A 16,127-nucleotide genomic window follows, 5' to 3' on the forward strand; every position below is an offset into this window, starting at 1 on the left:
TTTCTCAAAGGCAGAGCAGGATACCCAGGGCTCGGTTTACACCTATCACCATTTCTAGCCACTGGGGGACCATAGGCAGGCTGGGGGAACTCATATTAATGTTAAAAAACCTCAGAAAGTGACATTTTCATGCCATGGGACCTTTAAAGTTCTGGTCGATTTATGAGGACTGTGGTTAACTGCTCCTCAGATCTCTGCAGGCCATCGGACAACCCTTTTTGTTTAGCCCTGGAAAAACCTTATATAGGCCTACCTATTTAAGTTCATATTTTGCTCACTGGGTGCATCTTTCTACACAAATCTGTTGATGATGCACACATATTTTGTACGTTTTTTTACTTTACTAGTTAGGATCAACCTACTTTTTATATAATATACATTGATAAGTATAGGCTACAGCAGTGGTTCTCAAACTTTTTTCAATAATGTACCCCCTGTGAGCCAAGTACCCCCTAACCAGTGCAAAGCATTTTTTGGTAGAAATACACACAAACATTACACCACTGTCTGATTGACTAAACAACAACTTTGTAACTGAAAAACACTTAAATGCTACTTCAAATGTTTAAAATCCATGACTTAATTAATTTATAATTATAGTATTATTTTTCAGGGAATTATGCATGACTGATATTTTTAAAACTTATTTAAAGAAATCGTATGTACCCCCTGCAGCACTCCAAAGTACCCCTAGGGGTACACGGACCCCCATTTGAGAAACAAATGTCTTTTAAGTTGTCTTTTAATTTTTATGCAAATGAGCTGTACTGTAACGGTTCCTTCAGCTCCAGATTCTGTGATGTCATAATGAAACATTCTAGAAGAAGAATTTGGCCGTGACTGTCTGATGAAAACCAAACATCCCAAAAACTTTCTCAGGACTTATTGAGTGAAAATATATTGAAAAAAATGGGTGAACAAGGAGAAGCTTCGGCCAAATTGAATGTTCATAGGAGTGAAGTGGAGAAAAAGATGCGTGAAATGGCATCTTCAGTCTTAACTGAACTCCGCCGGGAGGGAAAACTGTGTGATGTGGTGATCAAGGTGGCTGACGTCGAGTTCGATGCCCACAAGATCATCCTCTGTAGCTGCAGCTCATACTTTCGGTGAGTATAATAATTATTACTTTACTTTACTTTAATACTTTATCAATCCCGCAAGGGGAAATTACAATGTTTTCACTCTGTTGGTATTACACGCATTACACACAGGCCTGAATTGCCCACACATGCTCAGTACCTCTACATGCACTAATGGAGAGATCTCAGAGTGGGGGGGCTGCACATGCTCAGTACCTCTACATGCACTAATGGAGAGATGTCAGAGTGGGGGGGCTGCACATGCTCAGTACCTCTACATGCACTAATGAGATCAAACTCTTTAAACAAGCCAGTAAACAGATACAAACTTTTAAAACAATTACAATGTGGGAACTGCATCTGAAAATCAACATAAACACGACTTAAATTTAAATGTTAAATACTGTTCCTGACGTATTGATGTCTATCCCTCAATGTTTATTCACCACTTAATTCCAATGAACACAAAATGTGATGTAAGCTTATAGCCTGACCAGCCAGCGGTCTGGGTCTGACCCACATCCAGATGTTGGGTCTGGGAACTCCCCATTGGCTGGGCTCAATCCAAGGGGCGGGATAAACGGTTGTCTTTCTAATTCCCTCTGCACCAATAGGATAGCTCTACAACCAATCAGAGCAACGCTAGCTGATAGATTAAACTTTAAACTCTGAAACTCTGAACACATCTTCCTTTTTTACACGATTTGATTGGCCTGACCAGAGTTTGGTTTTTCCAGCTCGTAAGCCAATGGAGAGTTGCTAGACGACCCTGGCTGCAGATTACATTTGCTGCCGCTAGGGTGGTCTAGATTTCTAGGCTAAGTTTCCTATGCTCCACTAAGGTTGTGTTAAATTTGTCATCAATCGGCCACTTGCATATTCGCGATATATGCAAAACCTACTTTTGCAATCTCCTTCTAGGCTGTAAGTCTGATCTGCATGACATTTTGCATGTATAATCTGTAGGACCCTCATGATAAAAGTTATAAAAAGAATTTTGATATTCCAAAAATTGTGCAAGTGATAGAGGAACAACTTCCTTTTAGATGGCAGTCAAAACAGGAAGTGTAGCGTATCTTGGCAATAGTTACTCCGATTAACACGAAACTTGACTCAGAAGTTCTCAATGGTCCGCTGAGGCTTTGTGCAAAATATAGAGACTATCGGCCACTAGGTGGCGCTGTTTCTAAAGATTTTGAGGAAGCGCTAGATGGCACTTTTGTTTCAAAAATCTTGGAATATGCTACATTTATTTTCCAAACTACTCTTCTGTCGTCCTGCAACATGCATTAGAGCTGTAAGTACAAGTACATTTTGATTGACAGCTTTTTAAAAGCCCGAACCCGTTTACAGCCAGACTGTACCGTCTATCAGCGGTGATCAGAGTGCATGTCGGAGAATAGCGCGGACACATGCTTCACACCGCGAGCGGGCACACGCACGCCACTCGGCGAAAAAGGGAGAGAAAGAAAAAAGAGACGAGACTGCCGCTGTCCGGAGGACTAACACCGACATAATTCAAATGTGCACACGCACACAGCTCTTTTGCCTTTCATTAAGAATGAGTTTTATACATTTTTTAACATAATTTACTCATGACTAACGGAGGCTATCGGCCACTTGGAAGTTGGAACAAAGAAATGAAATAAGTCCTCCAGAGGCCAGCCTCCGTTTCTCCTCCTCAGCATCATTAACACGCTAATGGAGACGCATCACCTGACCGCTTGTTTACCACGCAACCTGGAGCGCAAGCCTGAGCCCGAGCCCAAGTAAAATCATAGAAAGATAGTGTTTTTTTGTGATTGTTGTGGGCAAAAATCCTTGATTATACGGCACCTTTTCTTAAAAAATGTGATGGAATATGCGGGATATTTATGCAATTTTATGCGATGAAATCGCATAAAATTGCAAAACTGCGGTTTCATCATGGCTTCATTGCGCTTTTCGATGATGTTCATGTTGTGTAATTACGTCACTTCATAACGTTCCCATGGCAACAGGGGAAAACGGCTGCTCTTGTGTGAAGTAAACGCAACATTTTTCAACTTTCTGCTAAGATATGTGTGACTTTTTTGCAACGAAAATGCGGGGATTATGAAATCATGCAAGCCCCGCATATATTGCGTGGAAATCGGCAATTTATGCAGCGAAAGTGTGGCGAATTTGAAAAAATGCGCCGCTCCACGCAACCTGGAGCGCAAGCCTGAGCCCGGCCCGAGCCTGTGTAAAATGATAGAAATTAAGACCGAACACGACCGAACCCATCGGGTCCCGTCGGGTCTCGTCGGGTCCCGTCGGTTTGGGCAAAGATCTTCAGCTCCTGTCCTTGGGAATGCAGGTCCTACTTGCGTCGCATCTGTGGTCCGCTGGGGGCGACTTGTGCCAGGGGGTTTGGACCCCGTTCATTCTATACATTACTGTTTATTCTATATATTACTCTGTTTATGCACTGCTTTTTGCACTTCTAGTTAAATGCTAAACTGCATTTCATTGGCTCAATACTTACAGTACTGTGCATTGACAGATACAGTTAAATGTAATTGTTTAATGAATTGCTATCATTCATGTCAACCCACTGTTTGTGACAGAGCAGGTGTGTTTTTTGGAGCAGTAGATTCAGAAAAATTTGTCCCGATTCAGCTTCAACATGGATAAAATATTCTATATAATTGTATGATCATCAACATCTTGCTGTTGGTTTAAACGCTTTGTCATGACTTAGCTGTGATCAAGCATGCACTGAGGTTTGGATTTATTGTTGCTATAACAACAGTTCCAGATACATTTTACGCCAGCTTTGAGGAACAGAAAAATCTGGGCTTGTTGGGCTTGATTTCCTGCGACAGTTTGGTCCAAAAGATACGTACGGCTGACTTTCTAAAACCCTGATGTTGTCTAAATCCTGACCCCACAGCACTCTCTTCACTGGCGCCTGGGCGACTTCAAAGAAGCAGAGGTACACTATCCCTGGGGTGTCGCCCCAGATGATGCACCTCATCATCAATTATGCCTACACCCACTTTGTTCCCCTGACAAAGGATAATGTGGTGGAGGTTTTGGCAGCTGCAGACCAGTTCTTGGTCTCGGGGATTGTCCAGACCTGCTGCTTCTTCCTGGAGGACCAGCTTTGCCTGAGGAACTGCATTGGCATCTGGAGGCTGGTGGACTTCTACCACTTCCCTGAGCTGAGCCACAAGGTCTTTCGTTTCATCCTGCACCGCTTTGAGGAGATAGCTTGTGTCTCACAGGAGCTCCTGGAGCTCTCCGTGCAGCAGCTGGCAGCTATCATCGAGAGCGATCACCTCAATGTGAAACGAGAAAACACAGTGTTTGAGGCCGTCCTCCGCTGGATTAACCACCTGCCAGACCAAAGACAAGGTCTCATCTCTGAGCTGCTGCCCAAGGTAACTAAACAACTAACTAAACTAATCACGCTGACTGCTAATTTTGAATGGGGGTTGTGCGTCTAGGGGCTAAAAGGGGGGAGCCAAAAAAAAGGTTGAGACCTAGCCTGACAAGCCTGACCCACATCCAGATGTTGGGTCTGGGTCTGACCAGTGTTGTAATGTAACGAAGTACAAATACTTCACTACTGTACTTAAGTAGAATTTTCACGTATCTGTACTTTACTTTGTTATTTATATTTCTGGAAACTTTTACTTTTACTCCATTACATTTCCTAAATAAAATGTATACTTTTACTCCACTACATCTCCCCTGAGCATCTTAGTTACTCGTTACTACAAAATATAATCAGAAGAAATTTATTACACTGGAAAAAAGGAAGTTTGGCGAATCATTGCTCCTAAATTGCCAAGATAATGTACGACCCACAGAGCATTACAAATGTAAGTTGAACATTAGTCATTTTGCTATACTTGTATAACATATAAGCCACCTGTTTATGTATATTTAGGTAATTTTGCAGTCGGTGATGATTTTTGTACTGCGAATTTTAACGTAGTGTCATGGAAGCACCTGCTGCAGGCTCTGCCGCCATGGTAACAGATGATGATCACCCCGACAACAGTGGTGATGAAGATAACGTTACACACCTTTGGCCATAAAGTTCATAATCAAAGTTTTTTTTAACTTTTACTTTTACTTCTACTTAAGTACATTTAATATCAGAAAATTGCTATGAATACTTAAGTACAGTAAATATCAGATACTTTAAGACTTTTACTCAAGTAATATTCTAAAAGGAGACTTTAACTTCTACCAAAGTCATTTTCTGGGAAGATACTTGTACTTTTACGCAAGTATTGCTTTTGAGTACTTTATACAAGACTGGGTCTGACCCACATCCAGATGTTGGTCTGGGTTTGGGTCTGACCCACATCCAGATGTTGGTCTGGGTCTGGGTCTGACCCACATCCAGATGTTGGGTCTGGGTCTGACCCACATCCAGATGTTGGGTCTGGGAACTCACCATTGGCTGGGCTCAATCCGAGGGGCGGGATTAACGGTTGTCATTCAAATTCCCTCTGCACCAATAGGATAGCTCTCCAACCAATCAGAGCAGAGCTAGTTGATAGATTAAACTTTAAACTCTGAACACATCTTCCTTTTTTAAGAATGACTTCAGAGCCGTTCTTTGTTCTTTTCTCAAAGAAAAGCTGAACTCCAAGTCTTCCAGAGTCGCGGCCAAAGCCGACTCCAAAGACCGCTGTTCACCAGCAGCAGCAGCCATAAGCCCCGCCCACCCACTCTATACACGATGTGATTGGCCCGACCAGAGTTTGGTTTTTCCAGCTCACAAGCCAACAGAGAGTTGCTAGACGACCCTGGCTCAGATTACATTTGCTGCCTCTAGGGTGGTCTAGATTTCTAGGCTAGTTGAGACCGGTTTAATTCAACAGATATAAGACTGATATTAGATCTAATTGGACTGTTTCTAATAGGGCTGCAACTAATGATTATTTTCATAGATTATTAGTCTGTCGATTAATCGATCAGGTGTTTGGTCTATAAAATGTCAGAAAATGGCAAAAAAATGTAGATCAGTATTTCCCAAAATAACGTCCTCAAATGTCTTGTTTTGTCCACAACTCAAAGATATTCAGTTACAGAGGAGAGAAGAGACTGGAAAATATTCATATTTCAGCTTCATTATTAAGCTGGAATCTGAGAAACTTTACTGTTTTTTTCATAAAAAATGACTCAAACCGCTTAATTAATTGATTATTGAAATAGTTGACAATAATTTGACAGCTGACGATTATTAAAGGAACACGCCGACTTATTGGGAATTTAACTTATTCACCGTAACCCCCAGAGTTAGACAAGTCCATACATACCCTTCTCATCTCCGTGCGTGCTGTAACGCTGTCTGACGGCTCCAGCATTAGCTTAGCCTAGCACAGAACATGCAGGTGAATGGTTCCAGTAATCCTACTGCTCCCAATAAGTGACAAAATAACACCAACATGTTCCTATTTCCATGTTGTGATTTGTAGAGTCACAGCGTGTACAAATAACAAGGTCACATGACACACAGCCATCTTCTAACCGTAAACTAACTGGGAACTATATTCTTAGGCGGAAGAATATAGTACTTGGGTGGAATGATTTGCTTTGCAGCAAACCTGTCTGAGAATATAGTTCCCGGTTTGTTTACGGTTAGAAGATGGCTGTGTGTCATGTGATCTTGTTATTTGTACACGCTGTGACTCTACAAACCACAACATGTAAATAGGAACATGTTGGCGTTATTTTGTCACTTTTGTCACTTATTGGGAGCAGTAGGATTACTGGAACCATTCACCTGCATGTTCTGTGCTAGGCTAAGCTACCGGTGGAGCGTCAGACAGTGTTACAGCACGCACGGAGATGAGAAGGGTATGTATGGACTTATCTAACTCTGGGGGATACGGGGAATAAGCTAAAGTCCCAATAAGTCGGCGTGTTCCTTTAAATTGATTAATCTTTGCAGCTCTTTGTAACGACTGTCATTTTATATGTGTCCAGGTGCGGTTGGGCTTGATGACCATTAATTACCTCCAAAACAGCGTGATGGACAACGCTGTGGTAAAGGAAAGCATTGAATGCATACCCATCATCAACGATGCAGTGATGGAATTTATGGATTTTAGGAATGGATCCCCAAAATCTGTTTACAGTAACCTGCTGGGCCGCCCACGCCTGCCCTCTACCATCTTATTGGTCACCGGAGGCACAGACGACAGTCTTACTGCGACCAGTTTCCAGGCATACGATGCCAGAGCTGACTGCTGGGTCACTGTGAGCGCTGGCGAGATTTATCGCACTTACCACGGTGCTGCTTTCCTCAACAGCTTTGTGTACTTAATCGGTGGTTGCAGAATCGATGATACTTACTTCAATACCGTGCAAAAGTTTGACCTCGTCTCTTGCACATGGCACCAGGTGGCCCCTATGAACTTCTGCCGCTGCTATGTCAGCGTCGTTGTGCAGAATGGGTGCATTTATGCCTGTGGAGGCTTTGATGGAGTAGCTTACTATAACACTGTTGAGTGCTACAAGCCTGAGACTGACCGCTGGACCATGGTGGCTCCCATGCGTGCAAAGAGGTGTGGGGCCAGTGCCACAACTCTAAATGGCAAGGTGGGTGAAGCAGAGATGACTGAAACAAGCAGTAACTGAAAGAGAGATCACTTTATCCTGATAATTAGACTGAACTTCCATGTTGTTGTAACTTCATTATTCAGTCTGACATCATGTCCATGTTAGCTAATTTCTTCATGTTGGAGAGAGAGGTTATTTTGTGTTTGTTTTGACCTTACTCTGCTGTGGAGTAAGGTCTGGCTACACCACATATACATACTGGGATAGGAGAAAAAAGCTCTGGGTTGTTTGCATTTCTTTAAACCAATCACAATCGTCTTGGGTCGCGCTAAGCTCTGGACGCAACGACGGTGGCTCTGCTAAATATTCTTGGGATTGTGCGCCCAGATAGCTCAGTTGGTAGAGCAGGCGCACATACAGTGCACAGCATAAATTAGGACACCCATGCTAAATTTGACTAAAAAGAGGAATAAAAAAATCATCTTTTGGAAATTGAACGTAATGCCTTAATTAAAAAAATAGGAAAAATCCAATCTTTAATGACACCAATTTTCTTCTTTGTAAATTAATAATATATCGTAAATAAATAAATGTTCTTCCTTAAAATACAGGGGGCATAAGTCAGTACACCCCTATGTTAAATTCCCATAGAGGCAGGCAGACTTTTATTTTGAAAGGCCAGTTATTTCATGGATCCAGGATACTATGCATCCTGATAAAGTTCCCTTGGTCTCCACATCATCACATACCCTTCACCATACCCCCACATCATCACATACCCTTCACCATACCCCCCATCATCACATACCCTTCACCATACCCCACATCATCACATACCCTTCACCATACCCCCACATCATCACATACCCTTCACCATACCCCCACATCATCACATACCCTTCACCATACCCCCACATCATCACATACCCTTCACCATACCCCACATCATCACATACCCTTCACCATACCCCCACATCATCACATACCCTTCACCATACCCCACATCATCACATACCCTTCACCATACCCCACATCATCACATACCCTTCACCATACCCCCACATCATCACATACCCTTCACCATACCCCACATCATCACATACCCTTCACCATACCCCACATCATCACATACCCTTCACCATACCTAGAGATTGACATGGTTTTATTTCAGTTAGCCTAATAGCTGGTTTGATTTGCATTGAGAGATGATTTTATGGAAAGTACCCCATGACAATCTCTAGGTATGGTGAAGGGTATGTGATGATGTGGGGTATGGTGAAGGGTATGTGATGATGTGGGGGTATGGTGAAGGGTATGTGATGATGTGGGGGTATGGTGAAGGGTATGTGATGATGTGGGGGCCAAGGGAACTTTATCAGGATGCATAGTATCCTGGATCCATGAAATAACTGGCCTTTCAAAATAAAAGTCTGCCTGCCTCTATGGGAATTTAACATAGGGGTGTACTGACTTATGCCCCCTGTATTTTAAGGAAGAACATTTATTTATTTACGATACATTATTCATTCACAAAGAAAATTGGTGTCCTTAAAGATTGGATTTTCCTGTTTTTTTTAATTAAGGCATTAAGATCAATTTCCAAAAGATGATTTTTTTATTCCTCTTTTTAGTCAAATTTAGCATGGGTGTCCTAATTTATGCTGAGCACTGTATATAGAGGTTTAGTCCTCTGTGCGGGGTTTGACTCTGACCCCGGCCCTTTGCTGCATGTCATTCCTCCATATGTATATATTCTCGGGATTAAACTTGTTTTGGTGGAACATTTGCACCCTGCAAAAGAAAAAGCCACATAAAATATTGAATGAAGTTAACTGTTGACACTATACAGTAACGTGAGCTATTTAAATTAACTGGATACATGGTTAAACGTAATCTGCTCTCAGTGTATCGCCGTGTGTACTTCGTCCACAGCACTGTTAAATGTAACTGCCCCAAACCTGTCTGTAGGTCTACATTTGTGGGGGTTTTAATGGGCATCGCAGCATCTCCTCAGCTGAATGCTACGACCCAGACACCAACCAGTGGACCATGATCGCCCACATGAGGAGCAGCCGAAGTGGCCTAGGGGTCGCTGCCTACAGAGACCGCATCTATGCAGTAAGTGTGTGGCATTTATATGTAGTTCAGAGGTTAGGTTATACCATGTTAGTGGTGACTGGAGTGTCAGCGGGCAATGCGTTCTCATGAATGGGTTCCTATGATATCCTACGGCCATCTTGTCATTACCAGTCGGACGACGAACGCCATGTTTGAGCTAGGGATGTCCCGATCAGGTTTTTTTTGCCCTCGAGTCCGAGTCATTTGATTTTGAGTATCTACCGATACCGAGTCCCGATCCGATACTTCTATAATAATTCAACTTTATAATCCCTCCAGACCGCAGACATACTCGCGCTTACCGCTTCAAGCTGCTTCCGTGTTCTACTTTGCCGGCATTTAACCAATAGCGTCTCTGCAACAAAGTGATGTCATGCCGCACGCGTTGCTGTTTCTGTGTGGAGTCAAAAGGGTCTAACTCTGGGCCACCGCATAACTATAGATGTGTTAAAAAATAATGAGAATACATATACATATATATCTCAGTCCTGATCGGGAGGTAACGTCCGATTCCGATCGAGTCTGAAAACCACGTGATCGGGCCCGATTTCCGATCACGTGATCGGATCTGGACATCCCTAGTTTGAGCCATGTTACTGGTTACTGGTTGCACGGCGTTCGTCATTTGACTGGTCATGACTGTTTTCCCAAGATGGCGCCTGCCTGTATACGTGAACGGGACAGTCTTTCTAATCTATCTTTTTAATAACAGTCCTTCCAGAAAAATCCTTGCAATGAGTTGCTTCTTCAAAGCTCGACAGTTGTAAAACTGTAACAAAGAGCAAAAGACAAACAGAAATAACATGAAACTAATACAGATACCCAAAATATAGTGCAAACTTATATCAACAGAAAATGCTGAGGCATAACTAATAGCCATGCTAACTATCAATTTAGTGGTTTGACATTAGAAAACTCAAATAAACCAAAGATATGCCAAGTACAATTACTTTAACATTTTTTAGTAATATATACAATACTTACGGACAAATAGTATCCAAGGCAAAAATGTAGAAAGAAAAAATACAGCAGGAGAAAACAGCGCTGGCACTCTGCTCTACTCAGTCCTTCCAGAAAAATGTGGAGTTTTTTTGTGATTGTTTGGGGCAAAAATCCTTGATTATGCAGCACGTTTTCTTAAAAAATGATGGAATATGCGGGATATTTATGCAATTTTATGCGATGAAATTGCGGGAACTTGCAAAAATTGCGGTTTCATCGCGGGGTTTGCAGCTTTTCGATGATGTTCACGTTGCGTAATTACGTCACTTCATAACGTTCCCATGGCAACAGGGGAAAACGGCTGCTCTTGTGTGAAGTAAACGCAACATTTTTCAACTTTCTGCTAAGATATATGTGACTTTTTTTGCAACGAAAATGCGGGGATTATGAAATCAGGCAAGCCCCGCATATTTTGCGCGGAAATCTGCAATTTAGGCGGCGAAAGTGCGGCGTATTTGAAAAAATGCGACCCCCCCGCATAAATATGCAGACTTTGGCTGATTATGCATTGAATTATGAGATCACATGATCACGTTTTTCTGGAGGGACTGTCTTTATAATCTAACTTTTTAATAAACTGTCTGTACACTTACAAAGTTCTCAATGCTTCTGTTTACATGTAGGACCCTCATGATGCTACCGTGGAAGCGTGGTGATATTCTGAGCCTTGTTAGTGGTGTAGAAATAGAGATTTATATTTACTTTACCCTCTGCCCCGAAAGCTAGCGTTAGCAGCTAATCAGCGATCCGCGCTAGCTTGTTTCAAGCAAAGACACATTCGATTAGCATGAAAACGTCCCAGAGAACGGTCGACTCTGTAATCATGCGCTATAACCCCTAGGTTCATTTTGCACTGTAATTGTCCTTTAATCTACTAAAACACTCACATCTCCCCCTTTCTCGAATGCAGTATAGAGGTGGATGAATAACGTCTTGTCAATGTCACCACTATGTGTACCTTTTAATGTCTAGTGAATGAGCGCTGTATGACTGCTGGTTGTCTCTGTTAGTCTTATGTCACCTGCCCAGGGACTGCAGATGAAAAGTAGTTATTTTAACTAATTCTGGCATATTTACATGGTGTTTTTATACAACAATGTTCATAAATATGCATGGTCCCTATCAAATAAATCAATAAAATAAGAAATAAATTCTCTCCTAGGTTGGTGGCACCATTAGCGGGAACTCCCACCTGCGTAGTGTTGAGGCCTACAACCCTCTGACCAACAGGTGGACCCCCGTACCGTCCATGCACAAACCCCGCAGCTACTTCGGCAGCGTGGTGCTGGACGACCGGCTCTTTGTAGTTGGAGGATGCAACAGCTCCGACACTATGCTGGATGTGGAGTACTACGACGAGGAGGCAGGCGTGTGGCTCAGTGCCTCTGACATCGGGATGCCCCTCAGCGGCCTGAGCTGCTGTGTACTGCATGGACTCCCCGAATTAGTGGAGAACTTGTTCCCTCGTGGTTCCCTGATGCTCCCCAACAGGGAGGAAGCTGCTGAAGGAGCCACTGACTCTCAGCTCAGTCCAGACACGTCATCTATCGTGGCATTTTAGAATAAATAAAATGATTCTCCCTTTTAAAAGAAGAAGTGTAATTTTCATATGTTATATGAATATATATGTTTTATATATGTACTTTTACCTATAGGCCTATTTATATTACGTATACAGTTTTCTAAATCAGTATGAGTAGTTAACAGGTCACTGCTATATGTTAAATAATTTGGAGTTGCACTTCTGCAATTATTTTTGCACATATTGACAGAAATATGCACAATTAATTTACATAGGCCTACTTGTATATTTGTTAATTACAGATTTAGCTAGATAAATAAACAGTGTCAGTGTTACATTTTTAAAGAAATAGATGGGAGTGGGGTTGATGATGAACTCTGAAAATATAAAAAATGTTCCAAAAATGTATTTTATAATATAAGATGCCAGTAGCCTAATGTTTCCAAATGTATTAATGAATACAAGCTATAAATAATCTCTAATATCTCACGCAAACTAAGCAAGGGGGTCAGCTTCTCCTTGGACCCCAAACCTCCTATGGTGCCATTCTGATGCTACCAAGCCATCAGCTCCCGTTAGCATCCCATTGACTGCCATTCATTCTGACGTCACTTTGACAGAGAATAACTTTACATCTGAAGAGTTTAAAGTACCCCATGCCAATCTCTAGGTATGGTGAAGGGTATGTGATGATGTGGGGGTATGGTGAAGGGTATGTGATGATGTGGGGACCAAGGGAACTTTATCAGGATGCATATTATCCTGGATCCACGAAATAACTGGCCTTTCAAAATAAAAGTCTGCCTGCCTCTATGGGAATTTAACATAGGGGTGTACGGAAGAACATTTATTTAGTTACGATACATTATTCATTCACAAAGAAAATTGGTGTCCTTAAAGATTGGATTTTTCCTATTTTTTTTAATTAAGGCATTAAGATCAATTTCCAAAAGATGATTTTTTTATTCCTCTTTTTATTCAAATTTAGCATGGGTGTACTCATTTATGCTGAGCACTGTATATAGAGGTTTAGTCCTCTGTGCGGGGTTTGACTCCGACCCCGGCCCTTTGCTGCATGTCATTCCTCCATATGTATATATTCTCGGGATTAAACTTGTTTTGGTGGAACATTTGCACCCTGCAAAAGAAAAAGCCACATAAAATATTGAATGAAGTTAACTGTTGACACTATACAGTAATGTGAGCTATTTAAATTAACTGGATACATGGTTAAACGTAATCTGCTCTCAGTGTATCGCCGTGTGTACTTTCAGACAGGTTGCTCACGTCACATCTACGTCTTCAAGCTCAGTTGGAGGCTGCTCAGTAACGCTCAGCCATCACCGGGAAAGAGACTTCACTGGTCTCCGTCCAGAGACACGGGACCTGCTGGTCCAGTTTATATACTGACTATGAAACTAAGCACACCGACCGCCATTATGGCTCCGAGTTGTACTCGAATCCATCGCAAGGGCGATCCTCGCAAGAGCCCAAATGGCGCCGTTTCCCCTTTAAAAAAGAAACCAATCAAATTCGTGGATTTTCTTCCTATCCAATCAAGATCGATTTGGAGGGCGGGACCTGCGGAGCTAGGAGGAGCTGTTTTAGGGTGTTGTGAATTCGTTTAGCCAAGACATCTTGAGTGGGAGTTGTCAGGATCGATTTGTTGTCCGTTTTGTCCGTCTATTCGCACCGATTACCACCCGCCAGCCGCAGCCATGCCCGGGATAGAGAAGCTACCGATAGAGGAGACGCTGGAGGACAGTCCGCAGGTAACGACTGTCTTCTCTGGAGGCTTCAGCTAGCATGCTAACCTTAGCCACTTGTACGGCTAGGCTAACTGTCTTTGTAGGCTCTCAGTGTTTGCCAACAACCAGCGAAGATATCCCAGGTTCAAGCAGCATGCTAACCACTAGCTTAGCTAATCAATGCTGTAAACGGTCTGTTTAAACCGGATACATCAGCTGTGCATCGACATCAGACTGTGACTGCTATACCGATCAGCTGATGGGAGGTTCCGTCAACATGTCAAGGATCGCTTTACACAGAAATTACCTAGTTAGGTGACTTAGTTAGCCGGCTACTTCCTTAGCCTCTTCACTAGCTGCCTTAATGTGTACTTTATTAATCCCGCAAGGAGAAATTACAATGTTTTCACCACTCTGTTATTATTACACACATTACACACAGGCCTGAATTACACACACATGCTCAGTATATACTCACCTACACTAATGGAGAGATGTCAGAGTGGGAGCTGCACATGCTCAGTACCTCTCCATGCACTAATGGAGAGATGTCAGAGTGAGGGAGCTGAACATGGAAAGGCGCCCCGAGCTGTTGGGGGTTCGGTGCCTTGCTCAAGAGCACCTTGGCAGTGCCCAGGAGGTGAACTGGCACCTCTACAGCTTATTGATAACTGCTAATCATATGGCCAAGCAGCAGTAGAGTCTACCTTAGACGAGAGAGTCACACACAGGGCAGAAAGCTGCAGCTTGACACACCTGAACGGTTCCATCTGTAGATATGGGGCTAGATATTGTTCAGATGTTTTCATTTAGTGCTTCTGTAATCAGTAATCAGGAAGCAAGTTCACTTCTAGTCTGTCTCTCTTAGGCTACACTGAATGTGTGTATGTATGCATCTATGTCTATATGTATGCATGTGTGTCTGTGTCTGCATGTGTGTCTATGTGTATGCATGTGTGTCTATATGTATGTGCATGTGTCTATATGTATGTGTGTCTATATGTATGCATGTGTGTCTATATGTATGTATGCATGTGTGTCTATATGTATGCATGTGTGTCTATATGCATGTGTGTCTATGTGTATGCATGTGTGTCTATGTGTATGCATGTGTGTCTATATGCATGTGTGTCTATGTGTATGCATCTGTGTCTGTGTGTATGCATGTGTGTCTGTGTCTGCATGTGTGTCTATGTGTATGCATGTGTGTCTATATGTATGCATGTGTTTATGTGAGTGTAGGTAGGTAGATACACGGTGTTCGTGTATGTAAACATGTATAAATAAGTGACGCATCAAATTGTTTTGTATTTAAAGGCATACTATGCAACTTTTCCAGCTTCGGTCCCCCTACAGGTTGACTCATCGGAACTACAGCTCGCGACCGAAGCTGGAAAAGTTGCATAGTATGCCTTTAACTAAATGATAAAAATAGAAAAAGGGGGTAGGACCAGACAAGTTGATTTTTTTTTAACTTCTTCCTACTCCTTTTTGAACATGGGAATTTCTTGTTTTAATCACTTACAATAATGTAAATGATTAAAATAGAGGAAAACACTGGAAACACTGTACCAAAACTGATCTCTCTTTGTGATACTGGCCTCTTAGACCAACTACCCAGCCACACTTTCTTACAATGACCGATGAGATTGCTGGCAAGCCAGAGACAAAAAGTGCAGTTGAGACACACCTTAAAAACAATATTGTACTGTGTGGACGGGTAAAGGGTGTAGATTTACATAGATAGGTATGGGTTCGGTTTTTGGCAGTTACACAAAGGATGATTTGGGGCCATGACGTGCAGAGGTTTTATGGAGCGGTCATATGATTAACCCTGGCTTCATTTTCATCTGCTTTACTTTGTGTTTTGTACGTAGACCCGCTCCCTGCTGGGAGTGTTTGAGGAAGACACTGCAGCGATGTCCAACTACTGTGCACAGCTCTATCAGGCCATGCAGAGGATTTATGATGCACAGGTACACTCATGCACTTCATGATTCACAGGTGTAGTGCTGCTGGCTTTGCAGGTGTAGACAGAACACACGGGGACGTTAATAAGTGGCTGCTGATTGGAAAGTGTCTCCAGCTGTGTCTGTCCTGTTTTCTCTTGCA

The 16,127-nt window shown here is 42.4% G+C and overlaps 2 protein-coding genes across 2 annotated transcripts in view; both read left to right on the top strand.

Annotated features, from left to right (window-relative positions):
• Positions 1 to 845: 845 nt before the first annotated feature.
• On the top strand, positions 846 to 12,330 carry LOC116051150 (kelch-like protein 10). Its single transcript, XM_031301400.2, has 5 exons — positions 846 to 1,106; positions 3,994 to 4,483; positions 7,050 to 7,664; positions 9,594 to 9,743; positions 11,908 to 12,330. Exons 1-5 carry the CDS (start codon positions 910 to 912, stop codon positions 12,304 to 12,306), a joined length of 1,851 nt encoding a protein of 616 aa, XP_031157260.1. The 5' UTR covers positions 846 to 909; the 3' UTR covers positions 12,307 to 12,330.
• A 1,496-nt stretch (positions 12,331 to 13,826) lies between these two features.
• Positions 13,827 to 16,127, top strand: part of appl1 (adaptor protein, phosphotyrosine interaction, PH domain and leucine zipper containing 1) — a 22,201-nt gene continuing 19,900 nt past the window's right edge. The window contains exons 1-2 of the mRNA XM_031301396.2: positions 13,827 to 14,039; positions 15,893 to 15,991. Of these exons, the coding sequence (XP_031157256.1) occupies positions 13,986 to 14,039; positions 15,893 to 15,991 (153 nt within the window). The 5' untranslated portion in view covers positions 13,827 to 13,985. The remainder of the gene's footprint in view (positions 14,040 to 15,892; positions 15,992 to 16,127) is intronic.

The sequence above is a fragment of the Sander lucioperca genome, chromosome 6 (assembly GCF_008315115.2).
Source record: "Sander lucioperca isolate FBNREF2018 chromosome 6, SLUC_FBN_1.2, whole genome shotgun sequence".
NCBI lineage: Eukaryota > Metazoa > Chordata > Actinopteri > Perciformes > Percidae > Sander > Sander lucioperca.